The sequence below is a fragment of the Oncorhynchus mykiss genome, chromosome 6, assembly GCF_013265735.2.
Source record: "Oncorhynchus mykiss isolate Arlee chromosome 6, USDA_OmykA_1.1, whole genome shotgun sequence".
Lineage (NCBI taxonomy): Eukaryota > Metazoa > Chordata > Actinopteri > Salmoniformes > Salmonidae > Oncorhynchus > Oncorhynchus mykiss.
The window spans coordinates 87,061,885-87,080,831 of NC_048570.1; the positions used below are offsets into that span (position 1 = coordinate 87,061,885).

At 44.0% G+C, this 18,947-nt stretch overlaps 1 protein-coding gene across 1 annotated transcript in view; it reads right to left on the reverse strand.

The window, feature by feature from the left end:
- The window catches only part of LOC110506954 (unconventional myosin-IXAa), a 212,133-nt gene that overhangs the window by 77,321 nt on the left and 115,865 nt on the right, over positions 1 to 18,947 (reverse strand). Inside the window, exons 9-11 of the mRNA XM_036981793.1 lie at positions 17,790 to 17,879; positions 10,090 to 10,206; positions 8,708 to 8,842 (exon numbers count right to left, since the gene is read on the reverse strand). Coding sequence (XP_036837688.1) covers positions 8,708 to 8,842; positions 10,090 to 10,206; positions 17,790 to 17,879 — 342 coding nt within the window. The remainder of the gene's footprint in view (positions 1 to 8,707; positions 8,843 to 10,089; positions 10,207 to 17,789; positions 17,880 to 18,947) is intronic.

An 18,947-nucleotide genomic window follows, 5' to 3' on the forward strand; every position in this document is an offset into this window, starting at 1 on the left:
TACTGGGCCTGAACAAACAAAACAACAGTGTTCCAGTAGTAGTGTCGATACTGGGCCTGAACAGACAATACAACAGTGTTCCAGTAGTTGTGTCGATACTGGGCCTGAACAAACAAAACAACAGTGTTCCAGTAGTAGTGTCGATACTGGGCCTGAACAAACAAAACAACAGTGTTCCAGTAGTAGTGTCGATACTGGGCCTGAACAAACAAAACAACAGTGTTCCAGTAGTGGTGTCGATACTGGGCCTGAACAAACAAAACAACAGTGTTCCAGTAGTAGTGTCGATACTGGGCCTGAACAAACAAAACAACAGTGTTCCAGTAGTGGTTTCGATACTGGGCCTGAACAAACAAAACAACAGTGTTCCAGTAGTAGTGTCGATACTGGGCCTGAACAAACAAAACAACAGTGTTCCAGTAGTAGTGTCGATACTGGGCCTGAACAAACAAAACAACAGTGTTCCAGTAGTGGTTTCGATACTGGGCCTGAACAAACAAAACAACAGTGTTCCAGTAGTAGTGTCGATACTGGGCCTGAACAAACAAAACAACAGTGTTCCAGTAGTAGTGTCGATACTGGGCCTGAACAAACAAAACAACAGTGTTCCAGTAGTAGTGTCGATACTGGGCCTGAACAGACAATACAACAGTGTTCCAGTAGTTGTGTCGATACTGGGCCTGAACAAACAAAACAACAGTGTTCCAGTAGTAGTGTTTTTTTTCCTGTTAGGCTAGAACACAGCACAACCCTTCCCTGTGCTGAGCCTGCCTGGACCACCGTGCTGTGCCAGCCTGGACCACCGTGCTGTGCTGTGCCAGCCTGGACCACTTTGTGGTTTAATAATATGAAAAGCATTCTTAGCATTTTGCAGTGTTTCTCCCCTACTGCACGTTGTTTCCTTGACTCGCTGGGGAAAAGAACGGAGCGATAAAGGGCTATAATCCCAGTGAGAGTTTCATCAAATCAATGGAGCCTCCTTTCCCCTCCTCTCTATTAGCCAAAACACACACAGTCAGCTGAACAAACCAGTCAATCTGTTATCCCTCTGCCCTCGCAAATAACGACGGGGAAATACCAGAACCAACCTCATTGGTGGCAGCATGGGCACAGAAACAATAACCTAATACGGTGGTTTATGATCCCAGTCTGCAGAAGAATGGAATGAACCAACGGCCCAGTCCTTCAATGCTTAGCAGAAATGTTCATATTAGCCAGCCATGAACATTGTACAAGCTGACAGTGTTCATGGTTAGAATTTGGGAAAGGGGAGCTGATCCTAGATATGTGCCTAAAAAGGGACCATATATATGCATTGTGTTTACACCACAAACACTGAACAAGGTCCTATAAAATGTTGTTGTGTATATTTCCCATATGGTAGGCTCAGGCTGATGTGTAACTGAATGTCATAGTGCATACAGCATCTGCTATGTTTGTCTGTTAACCTCCATCTCTATTCTGCTTCCCTCTCTTGACTCCATCACGTCTCCTTCAGTGAGCCTAGATCTATCCAACAACCTGAATGGACCCTGGTAGCACATGGAAAAAACAGAAAATGACATTTACAAGATCTCTATAAAATGGTAAAAACACATACCAAACCACATACCATTAACTGTATAATGAGCGCTTGTGTGCGTGTGCGTGTGTGTGTGTGTGTGAGCATGTGTGAGTGTGTGTGTGTGTGAGAAGAGCGTGTGTGTGAGAAGAGCGTGTGTGTGAGAAGAGCATGTGTGTGTGTGTGTGTGTGTGAGAGCATGTGTGTGTGTGTGTATACACAAGTGTGTGATGTGCCTTACGATTCCAAGAATCCCTCCAGTGTGTAGTGATTTATGATGGTGATGTCATGCCTGCCAGATGTAGCTGGAGATGAGCCAACCTGACGTCTGTACACTTTGTCCCCCCCGTCGCTTGTTCCAACGCGATGGGGGGGGGGGGGGGGGGGGGGGCACGCACGCACACACACACACACACTTCCTTTCATTGAGGGGCAACTAGCACCTCCCCTCGCACACTGTCAGAGTTACCCAACACAAAGGAAACGGCTCAGTCCAACAATATTCAAAGGACTTGGCAAATGCAAATACAGGCTAGCAGAATATATCTCTTTAGACAGAATACTTATGGGGGGAAAAAATCTCCTTGATGCCACCTTGATATTGTCTCCATGTTGATCGGTCATCTATTAGGGCCACCACTAGGCCTTCACAATGCAGCCTCTCATCTCTTCGGTTTCCTACAACTAGATGTGCAGGTCAGTCACGCTATCACAACAATACAATCCAGATATGCAAATAAATCCCCTGCTTTATTCAATTTCCTATGAGCACAAATAACCTGCCATCTGCTGACATCGAGCCCTTGAACAATGCTAGGACGGTTCTACACCGTGGCTGACCCTGCCTCCAAACCATGGTACATAACCCAGTCCTTATTTTCTGTTAACCAGAGGACTTGGACGTCTCCAAATGGGACCTTCCTGTCAAGTAAAGCACTGGGCAAAACGTGCCTGGACAACTACGGTGAGTGCTTGGAAAAGGTAAAGCACTAGAATCGATGATCCGTGTGCTACTCAAGCAGGTCACATTCACAGCCCGATTCTTGGACGTCAACACGGTCACACGTTGATGATGGGCTGGTGTGTTCTCATTCTAACAAGGTCTGAACATGCCTGTCTGCACAGAGCGCCTTTTAGTGGGACTTACAGGATCATACAATATGGAGACATTTTCTAGTCACAATCATTATCATGGACTTTGAGGGCACGTTGGTTCTTTATGGACTATGACTTCAATCAGCCCCAGTTCAGTCAGTAAAACCATCAAGGCCCATGCTGTGTTTAACAGTATGAACATGCCAACTTCAGCACAGCGTAACAACACGAGACAAGATGATCAACACGATAGTGGTTAGCTAATAGCAGTATGAAGACTGTTGACCCTGCTAGCTGGCTGTGTACAGTACAGTAGACCACCATACTAGCTGGCTGTGTACAGTACAGTAGGCCACCATGCTGTTCATTGAGTGTGAATGGACCATAAACACAGCTCTAATGACAGTCCTGCTCTATGTTGCCAGCAGTGGTTTAGACGTCTGATGGTTTGCCAACACTTAGAGTGTGGAGTTATTAGCTGATATGACAGTCACTGGGGAGTGAGAAGCTGCAGCCTGCTGAATGACGCACTCCACCCGCTCTCTGGAGGAATTCAGGCCGCACACACACACACACACACACACACACACACACACACACACACACCTCTTATAGCAAAGCCTCTACGAGAATGTGCATGCCTGGGATGTCTCAATTTTTTATTAAGAATTTGCATTTATAAGATCAAAATATTTATTTTCTAAAAGGTAGCAGATAAGCACATGACCACCATAAACGGTAGGGTATAAGGACATTTACAACCACCAGAAACGGTAGGGTATAAGGACATTTACAACCACCATAAACGGTAGGGTATAAGGACATTTACAACCACCAGAAACGGTAGGGTATAAGGACATTTACAACCACCAGAAACGGTAGGGGATAAGGACATTTACAACCACCAGAAACGGTAGGGGATAAGGACATTTACAACCACCAGAAACGGTAGGGTATAAGGACATTTACAACCACCAGAAACGGTAGGGTATAAGGACATTTACAACCACCAGGTAGGGTATAAGGACATTTACAACCACCAGAAACGGTAGGGGATAAGGACATTTACAACCACCAGAAACGGTAGGGGATAAGGACATTTACAACCACCAGAAACGGTAGGGGATAAGGACATTTACAACCACCAGAAACGGTAGGGGATAAGGACATTTACAACCACCAGAAACGGTAGGGTATAAGGACATTTACAACCACCAGAAACGGTAGTGGATAAGGACATTTACAACCACCAGAAACGGTAGGGTATAAGGACATTTACAACCACCAGAAACGGTAGGGTATAAGGACATTTACAACCACCAGAAACGGTAGGGGATAAGGACATTTACAACCACCAGAAACGGTAGGGTATAAGGACATTTACAACCACCAGAAACGGTAGGGGATAAGGACATTTACAACCACCAGAAACGGTAGGGGATAAGGACATTTACAACCACCAGAAACGGTAGGGGATAAGGACATTTACAACCACCAGAAACGGTAGGGTATAAGGACATTTACAACCACCAGAAACGGTAGTGGATAAGGACATTTACAACCACCAGAAACGGTAGTGGATAAGGACATTTACAACCACCAGAAACGGTAGGGTATAAGGACATTTACAACCACCAGGTAGGGGATAAGGACATTTACAACCACCATAAACGGTAGGGTATAAGGACATTTACAACCACCAGAAACGGTAGGGGATAAGGACATTTACAACCACCAGAAACGGTAGTGGATAAGGACATTTACAACCACCAGAAACGGTAGTGGATAAGGACATTTACAACCACCAGAAACGGTAGGGTATAAGGACATTTACAACCACCAGGTAGGGGATAAGGACATTTACAACCACCATAAACGGTAGGGTATAAGGACATTTACAACCACCAGAAACGGTAGGGTATAAGGACATTTACAACCACCAGAAACGGTAGGGTATAAGGACATTTACAACCACCAGAAACGGTAGGGTATAAGGACATTTACAACCACCAGGTAGGGGATAAGGACATTTACAACCACCAGAAACGGTAGGGGATAAGGACATTTACAACCACCAGAAACGGTAGGGGATAAGGACATTTACAACCACCAGAAACGGTAGGGTATAAGGACATTTACAACCACCAGAAACGGTAGGGTATAAGGACATTTACAACCACCAGGTAGGGGATAAGGACATTTACAACCACCAGAAACGGTAGGGGATAAGGACATTTACAACCACCAGAAACGGTAGGGTATAAGGACATTTACAACCACCAGAAACGGTAGGGGATAAGGACATTTACAACCACCAGGTAGGGGATAAGGACATTTACAACCACCAGAAACGGTAGGGGATAAGGACATTTACAACCACCAGGTAGGGGATAAGGACATTTACAACCACCAGAAACGGTAGTGGATAATGACATTTACAACCACCAGAAACGGTAGGGTATAAGGACATTTACAACCACCAGAAACGGTAGGGTATAAGGACATTTACAACCACCAGGTAGGGGATAAGGACATTTACAACCACCAGAAACGGTAGGGGATAATGACATTTACAACCACCAGAAACGGTAGGGTATAAGGACATTTACAACCACCAGGTAGGGGATAAGGACATTTACAACCACCAGAAACGGTAGGGGATAAGGACATTTACAACCACCAGAAACGGTAGGGTATAAGGACATTTACAACCACCAGAAACGGTAGGGTATAAGGACATTTACAACCACCAGAAACGGTAGTGGATAAGGACATTTACAACCACCAGAAACGGTAGGGTATAAGGACATTTACAACCACCAGAAACGGTAGGGTATAAGGACATTTACAACCACCAGAAACGGTAGGGTATAAGGACATTTACAACCACCAGGTAGGGGATAAGGACATTTACAACCACCAGAAACGGTAGGGTATAAGGACATTTACAACCACCAGAAACGGTAGGGTATAAGGACATTTACAACCACCAGAAACGGTAGGGGATAAGGACATTTACAACCACCAGAAACGGTAGGGTATAAGGACATTTACAACCACCAGAAACGGTAGTGGATAAGGACATTTACAACCACCAGAAACGGTAGTGGATAAGGACATTTACAACCACCAGGTAGGGGATAAGGACATTTACAACCACCAGAAACAGTAGGGGATAAGGACATTTACAACCACCAGAAACGGTAGGGTATAAGGACATTTACAACCACCAGAAACGGTAGGGTATAAGGACATTTACAACCACCAGAAACGGTAGGGTATAAGGACATTTACAACCACCAGAAACGGTAGGGTATAAGGACATTTACAACCACCAGGTAGGGGATAAGGACATTTACAACCACCAGAAACGGTAGGGTATAAGGACATTTACAACCACCAGAAACGGTAGGGTATAAGGACATTTACAACCACCAGGTAGGGGATAAGGACATTTACAACCACCAGAAACGGTAGGGTATAAGGACATTTACAACCACCAGAAACGGTAGGGTATAAGGACATTTACAACCACCAGAAACGGTAGGGTATAAGGACATTTACAACCACCAGGTAGGGGATAAGGACATTTACAACCACCAGAAACGGTAGGGTATAAGGACATTTACAACCACCAGAAACGGTAGGGTATAAGGACATTTACAACCACCAGAAACGGTAGGGTATAAGGACATTTACAACCACCAGAAACGGTAGGGTATAAGGACATTTACAACCACCAGAAACGGTAGGGTATAAGGACATTTACAACCACCAGAAACGGTAGGGTATAAGGACATTTACAACCACCAGAAACGGTAGGGGATAAGGACATTTACAACCACCAGAAACGGTAGGGTATAAGGACATTTACAACCACCAGAAACGGTAGGGTATAAGGACATTTACAACCACCAGAAACGGTAGGGTATAAGGACATTTACAACCACCAGAAACGGTAGGGTATAAGGACATTTACAACCACCAGAAACGGTAGGGGATAAGGACATTTACAACCACCAGAAAAATGTCTGCCTGCTTATGACAAGCAGCACGTGGTTGCTTTAGTACATTCTTATGAGTATTGAGTTCAGAACTATACCAGAGTATTGTCTTGTTCACTTCAGTAACAGTCTAAAGTTTGGACACTCCTACTCATTCCAGGGTTTTTCTTTATCTTTACTATTTTCTACATTGTAGAATAATAGTCAAGACCACAATGCCAAGAGTGTGCAAAGCTGTCATCAAAGCGAAGGGTGGCTACTTTGAAGAATCTCAAATATAAAATATATTTAGATTTGTTTAACACATTTTTGGGTTACTCCATGATTCCATATGTGTTATTTCATAGTTTTGATGTCTTTAGTATTATTCTACAATGTAGAAAATAGTAAAAAATAAAGAAAAACCCTTGAATGAGTAGCTGTCCAAACTTTTGACTAGTACTGTATACCAGAGTATTGTCTTGATTGAGCTCCAACACTATACCAGAGTATTGTCTTGATTGAGCTCCAACACTTCAGAACTATACCAGAGTATTGTCTTGATTGAGCTCCAACACTTCAGAACTATACCATAGTATTGTCTTGATTGAGCTCCAACACTTCAGAACTATACCAGAGTATTGTCTTGATTGAGCTCCAACACTTCAGAACTATACCAGAGTATTGTCTTCAGAACTATACCAGAGTATTGTCTTGATTGAGCTCCAACACTTCAGAACTATACCAGAGTATTGTCTTCAGAACTATACCAGAGTATTGTCTTCAGAACTATACCAGAGTATTGTCTTCAGAACTATACCAGAGTATTGTCTTCAGAACTATACCAGAGTATTGTCTTCAGAACTATACCTCCAACACTTCATTCACTTCAGTGCTCTTGTAAGACCATTCATTTCATAAGCCATTTGTTCTGCTGAGGAACAGTACATTTTAACATAGGAAATCCCATTAAATCTGACTTATTAGTAGCATGATGCAATGGCCCAACCTCACCAAAGCATGAAGCAAACAAACCCTCTTAGAAGTTGAGTGAGTGCTGTACACGTTCAAAAGCCGTGGCTAATTTTTAACATGGAGGTTAATGACGGCAGTGACTTTATGGATGGGTGCCTTTGTACAGGAGGCCTCCTTGAGCAAATACAGTATGTGTCATTACCGAGATGGTACTGTTAAAAGGAACTCTCCAATCAGTTTCAGTTGTACTCACTAAGGCTTCATTTAGACAGGCAGACACATTCTGATATTTTTTCACTAATTGGTCTTTTGACCAAGCAGATCACCTTTCAAAAAGATTGATGTCATTGGTCAAAAGACCAATAGGTGGAAAAAAATATCAGAATTGGGCTGCCTGTGTGAATGCAGCCTAAAAAGTACTAAAGGACAATCGTGATTAAACATGATGTTTACCTACAAAGCTGATCATGACCGAAACAACCTTTCTCTCCAATCCAGTCAGTTAACACCAACACACCTCCATCATAATGAGGGTTGAGGAGGTAACAGCCATCCATCATAATGAGGGTTGAGGTGGTAACATCCATCCATCATAATGAGGGTTGAGGAGGTAACATCCATCCCTCCATCATAATGAGGGTTGAGGAGGTAACAGCCATCCATCATAATGAAGGTTGAGGAGGTAACATCCATCCATCATAATGAGGGTTGAGGAGGTAACAGCCATCCATCATAATGAGGGTTGAGGAAGTAAGATAGATCCATCATAATGAGGGTTGAGGAAGTAAGATAGATCCATCATAATGAGGGTTGAGGATGTAAGATAGATCCATCATAATGAGGGTTGAGGATATAAGATAGATCCATCATAATGAGGGTTGATGAAGTAAGATAGATCCATCATAATCAGCAGTCAGAGGGTTGAAGAGGTGAGTCATGTGGCGGTCAGCCCCATAATAAACCCTATTGCATAACCCACTGGAAGAGCTGGTCTCCTCTTTAAAGAACCACTGTATTGTAAACGTCCATGTAAGTGCATTGTGGATACGTACAGTTTAGTACTGAAAGGGTGCAGGAATGCCAAATGCCTTACCTGCTCAAGCTTAAAGATGTGCTGATTGAAGTAGTGTTGGAGCCTCTCGTTGGCGAAGTTGATGCAGAACTGCTCAAAGCTGTTGTTTTCGTAGTCCTCAAAGCCAAAGATGTCCAACACTCCGATGGAAAAGATCTGTGAGGGATACATGAGGGTGAAATCTCAATTAACAATAGGTTTTTTTGACAACAACAACAAAAACAATTCAACATGAAAGTCTAACTGAGAAGGTTTGAGAAGGTTACCAAAGACCCTTAGGTGCATAATGTAAAACAAGGTTGAAGCTGTTCAAACAAAACCACTGATGTCACTGATTCCAGAAGGTGGTTCATACTGTGATTTATTAAATCAATAAAACAACTCGTCTCTGCCAAGGTGTTCACGCTCTATTTGAACACCTGTAACAGAAGCATAAAGCCAGTTATTCTGGGCGGAGAGGTGAGCGTCAGGTAGCCTTAGAGAGGTGAGCGTCAGGTAGCCTTAGAGAGGTAGCCTTAGAGAGGTGAGCCTGCAACCGGAGGGTTGCCAGTTCGAATCCTGAGTCCGATGGAAACCAATCTGGCAGGAGGTGAGCTGGCAAAAGGAGGGTAAATGTTGTGCCCTTGAGCAAGGCACTTAACTGCCCCAACAACAGCTCCCTGGGCGCCCAGTGTGGCAGCCCCCCACACCTCCCCAAAACTTGTATATGGATGCAGTAAAGTACTCAAGTAAAAATACTTTAAAGTATTAATTAAGTAGTTTTGGGGGTATCTGTACTTTACTATTCACATTTTTGACAACTTTTACCTCAATACATTCCTAAAGAAAATAATGTACTTTTTACTCCATAAAATGTTCCCTGACAACCAAAAGTACTCATTACATTTTGAATGCTTAGCAGGACGGGAAAATGGTGCAATTGACACACTTATTAAGAGAACATCCCTGGTCATCCCTACTGCCTCTGATCTGGCAGACTCACTAAACACAAATGCTTCTTTTGTGAATGATGTCAGTGTCAGTGTGCCCCTGGCTATCTGTAAATTAAAAAAAACAAGAAAATGATGCCGTCTGATTTGCTTAATATAAGGACTTTGAAATGGTTTATACTTGCACTTTTGATACTTAAGTATATTTAAAATCAAATACTTTTAGACTCTTACTCAAGTAGGACGATTGGGTACTTTTTCCCACCACTGTATGTATGCGTGTCTTTCGGAGAGGTTGGGTTAAAAGTGGAAGGAAGTAACCTTTTAGTTGGACCTTGAAATTGACCAATCAAGTGATCTTAATCTTAATGAAGTGGAGAGGTGAGCATGTCATCAACGCATGACATGGATATATTATAAGCAGACATAAGTATGTTGTATAACAAAGCATGATAGCAGTCACGTTGGTCTTACCTTGGCGCTCTCCTCCAAGTCCCGGTTGTTGAGCAGTGCGTGGTTGATCCGGAACACAATCCAGTCAAACAGTGCGCTGTACAGGGACTTGGCCATGGAGTCTCGCACCGTGCCCGCCTGCAGGAACATACAAAACCACACATCCATGTTACTAGTGAGCTACTCCACCTCACTATTCATCCATGTTACTAGTGAGCTACTCCACCTCACTATTCATCCGTGTTACTAGTGAGCTACTCCACCTCACTATTCATCCGTGTTACTATTGACCTCAAAAGATTGAATGTGAAAGACCTGGGCCCGTATTCACAATGCATCTCAAAGTAGCAGTGCTCATCCGGGATCAGAACCTCCTCTTATTCATTATGATCAAAAATACTAAACTGGTCCTAGATCAGCACTCCTACTATGAGACGCTTTGTGAACACGGGCCCTGGTGCCATGGGTGATCAGTTAGGTACGCATGGAATACCCTAAACACTTCCATCAGACAATGGAATCAACTTCACTTGTGTGGATTTCCTGCTTTAATTATACAATGTTCCTAACATCTGGGCCCCATCGGGTTTGTCTTCAAACAAATAACTAATAAACATCTAGAAATCAAGATGCATTTGTTGCTTGTTTTTCTACCTTGCAATCAAACAAGGCTAAATCTCTTCCAATATATACTGAACAAAAATATAAAAACGCCACATGCAACAATTACTATGATTTTACTGAGTTACATACAGTTCATTGTAAAAAAATCAGATCAAGTGAAATCAATTAATTAGGCCACTTGGGACCAAGGCACACCCACTGGGGAGCTAGGCACAGACAATCAGAATAGGTTTTGCTCCACAAGAGGGCTTTATAACAGACAGAAATACTCCTTGGTTTCATCAGCTGTCTGGGTGGCTGGTCTCACATGTTCCCGCAGGTGAAGAAGCCGGATGTGGCGGTCCTGGGCTGGCGTGGTTACACGTGGTACTGCCAAATTCTCTAAAAACAACGTCGGAGGTGGCTGATTTCCTTGAAAATTGTTGCATGTGGCGTTTTATGTCAATGTAGAAAAACAAGCAACAAATGCATCTTGATTTCTAGATGTTTATTAGTTATTTGTTTGAAGCCAAACCCGATGGGGCCCAGATGTTAGGAACATTGTATAATTAAAGCAGGAAATCCACACAAGTGAAGTTGATTACATTGTCTGATGGAAGTATCTGATGGAAGTAAACTCAGCAAAAAAATAAACTTCCCTTTTTCAGGACTCTGTCAAAGATAATTCGTAAAAATCTGAATAACTTCACAGATCTTCATTGTAAAGAGTTTAAAAACTGTTTCCTGGGCAGCGCAGTGGTCTAAGGCTGTGCCACCAGAGACTCTGGGTTCGAGCCCAGGCTCTGTCGCAGCCGGCCGCGACCGGGAGGTCCTTGGGGCGACTCACAATTTGCCTAGCGTCGTCCGGGTTAGGCAGGGTTTGGCCGGTAGGGATATCCTTGTCTCATCAACTCCTGTGGCGGGCAGGGTGCAGTGCATGCTGACCAGGTCGCTAGGCGTACGGTGTTTCCTCCGACACATTGGTGCGGCTGGCTTCCGGGTTGGATGCGCGTTGTGTTAAGAAGCAGTGTGGCTTGGTTGGGTTGTGTTTCGGAGGACGCATAGCTCTCGACCTTCATCTCTCTCGAGCCCGTACGGGTGTTGTAGCGATGACGCAAGACATTAATGACTAACAATTGGATACCATGAAATTGGGGAAAAAAGGGGGTAAATAAAAAAATAAAACTGTTTCCCATGCTTGTTCAATGAACCATAAACAGTTAATGAACATGCACCTGTGGAACAGGACACTAACACCTTACAGACGGTAGGCAATTAAGGTCACAGTTATGAAAACTTAGGACACTAAAAGAGGCCTTTCTACTGACTTTGGGAAAAAAAAAAAATGAAAGATGCCCAGGGTACCTGCTCATCTGCGTGAACGTGCCTTTGGCATGCTGCATGGCGCCGCGAAGACTGCAGATGTGGCTAGGACAATAAATTGCCATGTCCGTACTGTGAGATGCCTAAGACAGCGCTACAGGGAGACAGGACGGACATCTGATGGTCCTCGCAGTGGCAGACCACGTGTAACACCTGCACAGGATCGGTACATCCGAACATCACACCTGTGGGACAGGTACAGGATGGCAACAACAACTGCCCGAGTTACACAAGGAATGCACAATCCTTTCATCAGTGCTATGACTCTCCGCAATAGGCTGAGAGAGGCTGGACTGAAGGCTTGTAGGCCTGTTGTAAGGCAGGTCCTCACCGGCAACAACGTCGTCAATGGGCAAAATCCCACCGTCGCTGGACCAGACAGGACTGGCAAAAAGTGCTATTAACTGACGGGCCGTGGTTTTGTCTCACCAGGGGTGATGGTCGGATTCGTGTTTATCGTCGAAGGAATGAGCGTTACACCGAGGCCTGTACTCTGGAGCGGAATCGATTTTGGAGGTGGAGGGTCCGTCATGGTCTGGGGCGGTGTGTCACAGCATCATCGGACTGAGCTTGTCGTCATTGCAGGCAATCTCAACACTGTGCGGAACAGGGAAGAGATCCTCCTCCCACCATGTGGTACCCTTCCTGCAGGCTCATCCTGACATGACCCTCCAACATGACAATGCCACCAGCCATACTGATTGTTCTGTGCATGATTTCCTACAAGACAGGAATGTCAGTGTTCTCCCATGGCCAGAGAAGAGCCCGGATCTCAATCCCATTGAGCACGTCTGGGACCTGTTGGATGGTAGGGTGAAGGCTAGGGCCATTCCCCCCAGAAATGTCCTGGATCTTGCATGTGCCTTGGTGAAAGAGTAGGGTAACATCTCACAGCAAGAACTGGAAAATCTGGTGCAGTCCACGAGGAGGAGCTGCACTGCAGTACTTAATGCAGCTGGTGGCCACACCAGATATTGACTGTTACTTTTGATTTTGACACCCCCTTTGTTCAGGGACACATTATTCAATTTCTGTTAATCACATGTCTGTTGAACTTGTTCAGTTTATGCCTCAGTTGTGGAATCTTGTTGTGTTCATACAAATATTTACACGTTACGTTTGCTGAAAATAAACACAGTTGACAGTGAGAGGACGTTTATTTTTTTGCTGAGTATAGTAACATGGATGAATATTAGACATATATCAAAGACTTGAGTCATGTTCGCAGTCCTCGGTCCCCATCGGTCCTCTGTCACGTCCTCCCCGTCACGTCCGGTCAGTCAGTCAGTCCTCTGTCCCCGTCACGTCAGTCCTCTGTCCCCGTCTTATGTCCAACTCCGAAATGAAAACACTAAAGTTCTTATTAGATACATTAAGGTAGTCCCCTCCCCGTTTCACGTGCCTAACAAACATGACCCAGGAGATCCATGAGCAGGGCCATATTCATAAAGTGTCTTAGAGTCGGAGTGCTGGTCTAGGATCAGTGTTGTTGTTTTGATCAGAATGAATACGATTACATGGACAGGGGGGACCTGATCTTAGATCAGCGCTCCATGTCTGGTTAATATCTTTCAAGCACAGCATTGTGACTCGTGGCGTGGCAATGGGGCTTCAGCAGGTGGCCACAGGAGGCGAATCCTGGGCTGGCACCCTGTATTATGTCCCAGCAGCACCTCTCCTGGTCATGATTAATGACATTAGTCTGCCTAATGACCATCAGAGTGACAGAGGCACTACCAATCCAATCTACTGTAGAACAGACACCAATGAAAACATTACCCCTCTGAGGATAGGCAGTTGATAGCATAGAGGTGTCAAGGAATGAAGCAATGTGTATTACAAGGAAATGGAAATAGAGTGAGAGAAATGGGTGTAACGTTTTCACACAAAAGTATTACTGATCTAAGTACGATGTGGAAAACGGGCAATTTCACAATTGACTACAGTATATCGACTATAGACACGAAACATGCAACATAAGTTTTAATAACATAACCAAGTTTCTCTTTAGGAAGGCTTTCTGTTGATAGCTGGGTTCCTTGGTGTTCTTGTCCCCTGTAGTGTCAGCTGGGTTCCTTGGTGTCCTTGTCCCCTGTAGTGTCAGCTGGGTTCCTTGGTGTCCTTGTCCCCTGTAGTGTCAGCTGGGTTCCTTGGTGTCCTTGTCCCCTGTAGTGTCAGCTGGGTTCCTTGTCCCTTGTAGTGTCAGCTGGGTTCTTTGGTGTCCTTGTCCCCTGTAGTGTCAGCTGGGTTCTTTGGTGTCCTTGTCCCCTGTAGTGTCAGCTGGGTTCTTTGGTGTCCTTGTCCCTTGTAGTGTCAGCTGGGTTCCTGTGTCAGTTATCCTGTCTTGTTGTGCCAATTTGTCTTGTATTTGGTTTTTATTTATTATTTTATGCACTTCAAGATTATTCTGTATAATGAAAAAAGTGTTTTACAAATGTTATAAATAATAATAATTATTAGGAGTCATTAGCTCATACCATCACAGACAGTGAAGGGCTGTTTGTCATCTTCTCTTGCCATGCCTGAATGTCCATTAATCAACCAGGTGAGATAGATTTACCACACACAAAAATGTGACTGAATTGTGTGGGAAGTTAGTATAGTACATTTCCAGTATAAGTGCCTGCAGAGCTTCAGATGTCTACTTTTGCTCAAAACATGCCATTATACAACGGTCCAGCAAAAGTTGAAATGACTGTCTTTTACATAATTTACTACTTTATTTTTAGCGACTACAAAAAGATCTGCCTAGCAACTCCCAAAGATCATACAAAAGTCTTCAAAAGTGAGAGGCCTTTTCATTATTTAAAGGAAGTTGGATTCAGAACATTCCGGTGAGCATCAATCTTTTAAATATCTCAATAACAAAATGGATAAGACCTGATCCAGGAAACGAGGCATATGTCGCAAGTCATGACTTCACAGGAGAGCCGCTTTTTCAAAATGCATTTTTTAGCAGAAATGTCTTGTCAAAAATGCGAGCTTTCATGTGCCTTAATAACAAACTTGTATGCCATCTGTAAATGCAATTGTTAAATTATGAGCCTTGTTGGTTAAACCACAGAAGTTAAACCACAAATGATTGGCTGAGATAATAAGTGGGCTGGAAATGCCGAGAGATGAGTTCGGATTGGTCTGCCATATAGAAGGCTTCTGTCTATTTGAGCTCGTCAGTCTGTGTTGGTAATCCTGTTGAACGGGGCTGCTGTGTTGCTCTCCACCTCCGGGAGGATCAAGTTTTGAAATCAATGTAATTAGAGTATGACAGATAAAGAGATGGAGAAAACACCTCCGGATTACATCTTCAAACTAAGGGCAACCGTGGCATGGCATTCCTGACAGGGAGACACGTCCATCATGCATGATGATGTATACAGGTAAAATAGCTAGCTACATTTTCAGATATTACACATTTCTAATTTTGACAGAAAGTGGTTTCATTTCAAGCTACTGTTAGCTGTCTGGCTGGCTCCCCAACTACTGTTAGCTGTCTGGCTGGCTCCCCAGCTACTGTTAGCTGTCTGGCTAGCTCCCCAGCTACTGTTAGCTGTCTGGCTGGCTCCCCAGCTACTGTTAGCTGTCTGGCTGGCTCCCCAGCTACTGTCAGCTGTCTGGCTGGCTCCCCAGCTACTGTTAGCTGTCTGGCTGGCTCCCCAGCTACTGTTAGCTGTCTGGCTGGCTCCCCAGCTACTGTTAGCTGTCTGGCTGGCTCCCCAGCTACTGTTAGCTGTCTGGCTGGCTCCCCAGCTACTGTTAGCTGTCTGGCTGGCTCCCCAGCTACTGTTAGCTGTCTGGCTGGCTCCCCAGCTACTGTTAGCTGTCTGGCTGGCTCCCCAGCTACTGTTAGCTGTCTGGCTGGCTCCCTAGCTTACGTTATTATCCATATCCCAGAGCCGTTTGCTTTTCTAGTTAGAGCCTAATGTTCGCTAGCTAACATTGAATCTGGTTGGTTAGCCCCCCGCACTGTGGCATTGTTGGCACTGTTCATTGTGGTTTAACTAGCTAACGTTAGCTGGCTGACTCGTTAGCTAACGTTACGTGACGTGTGTACAACACCCGTTGAATATGGCCGGTGTCAGTCTGCAAAAAAGCGTAATGAAATTGTTGCCAGTAGAGCTGGTTAGGCTGTTTTCATGTTGTCCATAGGTAAACAAATTATCGGCCAGAGCGTCAAGTATGCGCTCCGAGAGCAAAAATGAGATGGGTGGGGCAAAAGCTTAAGAGGGTGTGAACAATGCTCTGGGACAAAAGTTCATCAACTTTCAAAGCAGAATTACTTTCCCATTGTTCCTCAAATACAGTTTATGATATACCACTTTGTAGCTCTGTAAAAAACACAATTTCAAATGTTCCTCCATAAGACTGAATCCAGGTGGTGAGTCACAATTAGAGAGAAAACAAATCCATGGTACTTGAGTTTTCAAGGAGTAAAATACCAGTTGAGACTACAGGGCGAATGAGTAAAAGTTCACTGTTGCAACCGTTACAACAATGTTTACAGAAAGGACCACCCAAAGAGCTGCCAGAACAATCAGCACTGTTTGTTCATATAAAATGGATCCTAAACAGCTGGAACGAGGGCGTAGCTGTGTTTTGCATTATATGGTTGATAAAGTAGCGGTCTTGTGGATTATTAAAGTTTTGTGTAGTGAGGAAGTTTGTTGTATGCTGTGATATGGCATAGCCACATGCTAGTTGGGGAGGTAGAAAAGGATCGACTTTGTGGAAAAGATTTAGATAAAATACCCATCCAACATGTGGACATACTGTAGGTGTAAATAACTAAAAATAATATGCAATTATACTAAAAATAATAATTATACTTTAGAATTACACTTAAAAGAATAAGCCGTTGATTTCCACTTTGTGAGCTTGTTGGTCAGTCTTTCAGCTGAGTCTTGTCTGCATTACATGGCCGTAGTGTGTTTGTTTTCAGAGAATCCCTCTCTGGTTTCTGTAAACAAACTAAGCAGCTCTCTGATGCTGCAGCCTTTGTGGACTAGCATTGAGGAAAAGGAACTTGTGCCATTGGATTGAGAGCTGTGGCAGTCTTTCTCAAAAGGGACTTTTTTCAGTAGCTTGGTGTAAGGCTGACTTGCACATTTCAAGGATACTTTTTTAGTGAACTAAAAAACCATATCTAGGTGTTTGCATGGTTACAAGCCCCCTCCCATTAAAGGGGGTCTGCTCGGTAGGGCCAGTGGAACTAACAGCTCTACACACAGCCACTTCCCACTCAGTGTTTCCAAGGTCAAAATGATAGATGTGGTGTATGAGTGCATGTGCGCGCGTGTGTGTGTGTGTAGCTGTGAGTTCTGCTGGCCCTGCAGAGCAGACCCCTTTTAACGGCCCTGACATCCGCCATGGCCTACCCCACTGTAGACATCAATCTGATCCCTCAACTATCCACACCCAACCAGACAGACAGACGACAGAGACTGACAAACAGACCAGCTCTGACTCCAGCTCCTTCACAGCCTGCCCTGGGACTGGGACCCAGTGTTTCCCCTATATCGTTATTTAGATAGGCAGGGTGCCTACTATTCCTTAGCATTTACCAATGCAGAATAATGCAATATGTCTTGATGATCAAATTTTCAAGAATACTTTGGGATTGGGTTGAGGAATGGTACATCTTGAGGTAAGGTGGAGTATTTGACTGTGCCTCTTCGTTGCACTAAGGGTTGAGAATGTTTGGGATGAGTTTCATGTTTGTGCTGTTGACTTGGTCTCACCTCAGCCAGTTTGTAGGGCACGATCAGCCTCTCTCCCACTGTCATGGTCTTCCTCGTCGTCAGGGCTTCAAATAGCATCTCCTCCTTGACCTGTACAGAAAAGAGACCACAATTCATTTCACAGTTGAAAGCAATTTCTGTTTCAGAAACACAAAGCCCATTCTTCTTCTGTACACACACCAAGCCCTACAACAGCTTTCATTCAGCCGAATGTTTTAGGTAATGAGGGTGGATATGTGCCCTGCTATGTTTAGTGGGACGGGCACTCACGCTCATGTGAAAGACTTATTCCTAGTTATTGAAGAGGGCCAGTGGCCTGCACTATCCCATTAACATCCTGGAACTAGAGGGGAGAAGAGGTCCCAGCACAGTGCACTTCTCTTGGATGTAGACTATGTCCCAACTCGGGTTCCTGGAACGTTCAATACATTCCCTGGTTTAACAGAAAACCTGGTTGTAGGATTCCAGATTTCTTGCTTTATTTCCTCCTCATTCCTGGGAATCTTACAAAACGGGATATCGGGAAAGCCAGGGAATTTACTGAACGTTCCAGGAATTGTGCAACCCTAGTGGAGGAATCACAGCAACACTTTATCTGAAGGTACTTAAATACTGATTACAAACCATCTCATATTTGAAATCACAAGTAAGCTGTATAAATCATTACACATCTCATTTATCTATTATTTTAACATTATTTTTAAATGAATTTCCATTTATCTGTAAGATGCTTGACTGACTCTGACCCAACCCATTTGGGGAACATATGTTCTTTCACATGAGCACAAGCCATGTTCCTTAGCCACTAGCTGCTCCTGTTGCTTTCCTGCAAACCTCAACGATGGTTGGATCAGTATTCTGAGAATACATCTGCCCTTATAAGTCCTGACTTCTGTCCCTTCACAGCACATGTTCACTGGAAAAACGATCATTCATGAACTGAGGCAGAGAGAGAAAAATAGTGTTGTGCCTACAGAATATTTGTAGACGGATGACAGAATTAGAAATGATGTAATTACACGCTGCATGCAAACCAAATTCCTGACCGAGGAATTGCATTTTCCACCGAGTGGCTTGGTACTGAAAAGCCTTGCGCACAGCACAGTATGTCACTGCAAAAGCATCTGAAAACATCCTGACTCTGAGAAACAAAGTGCT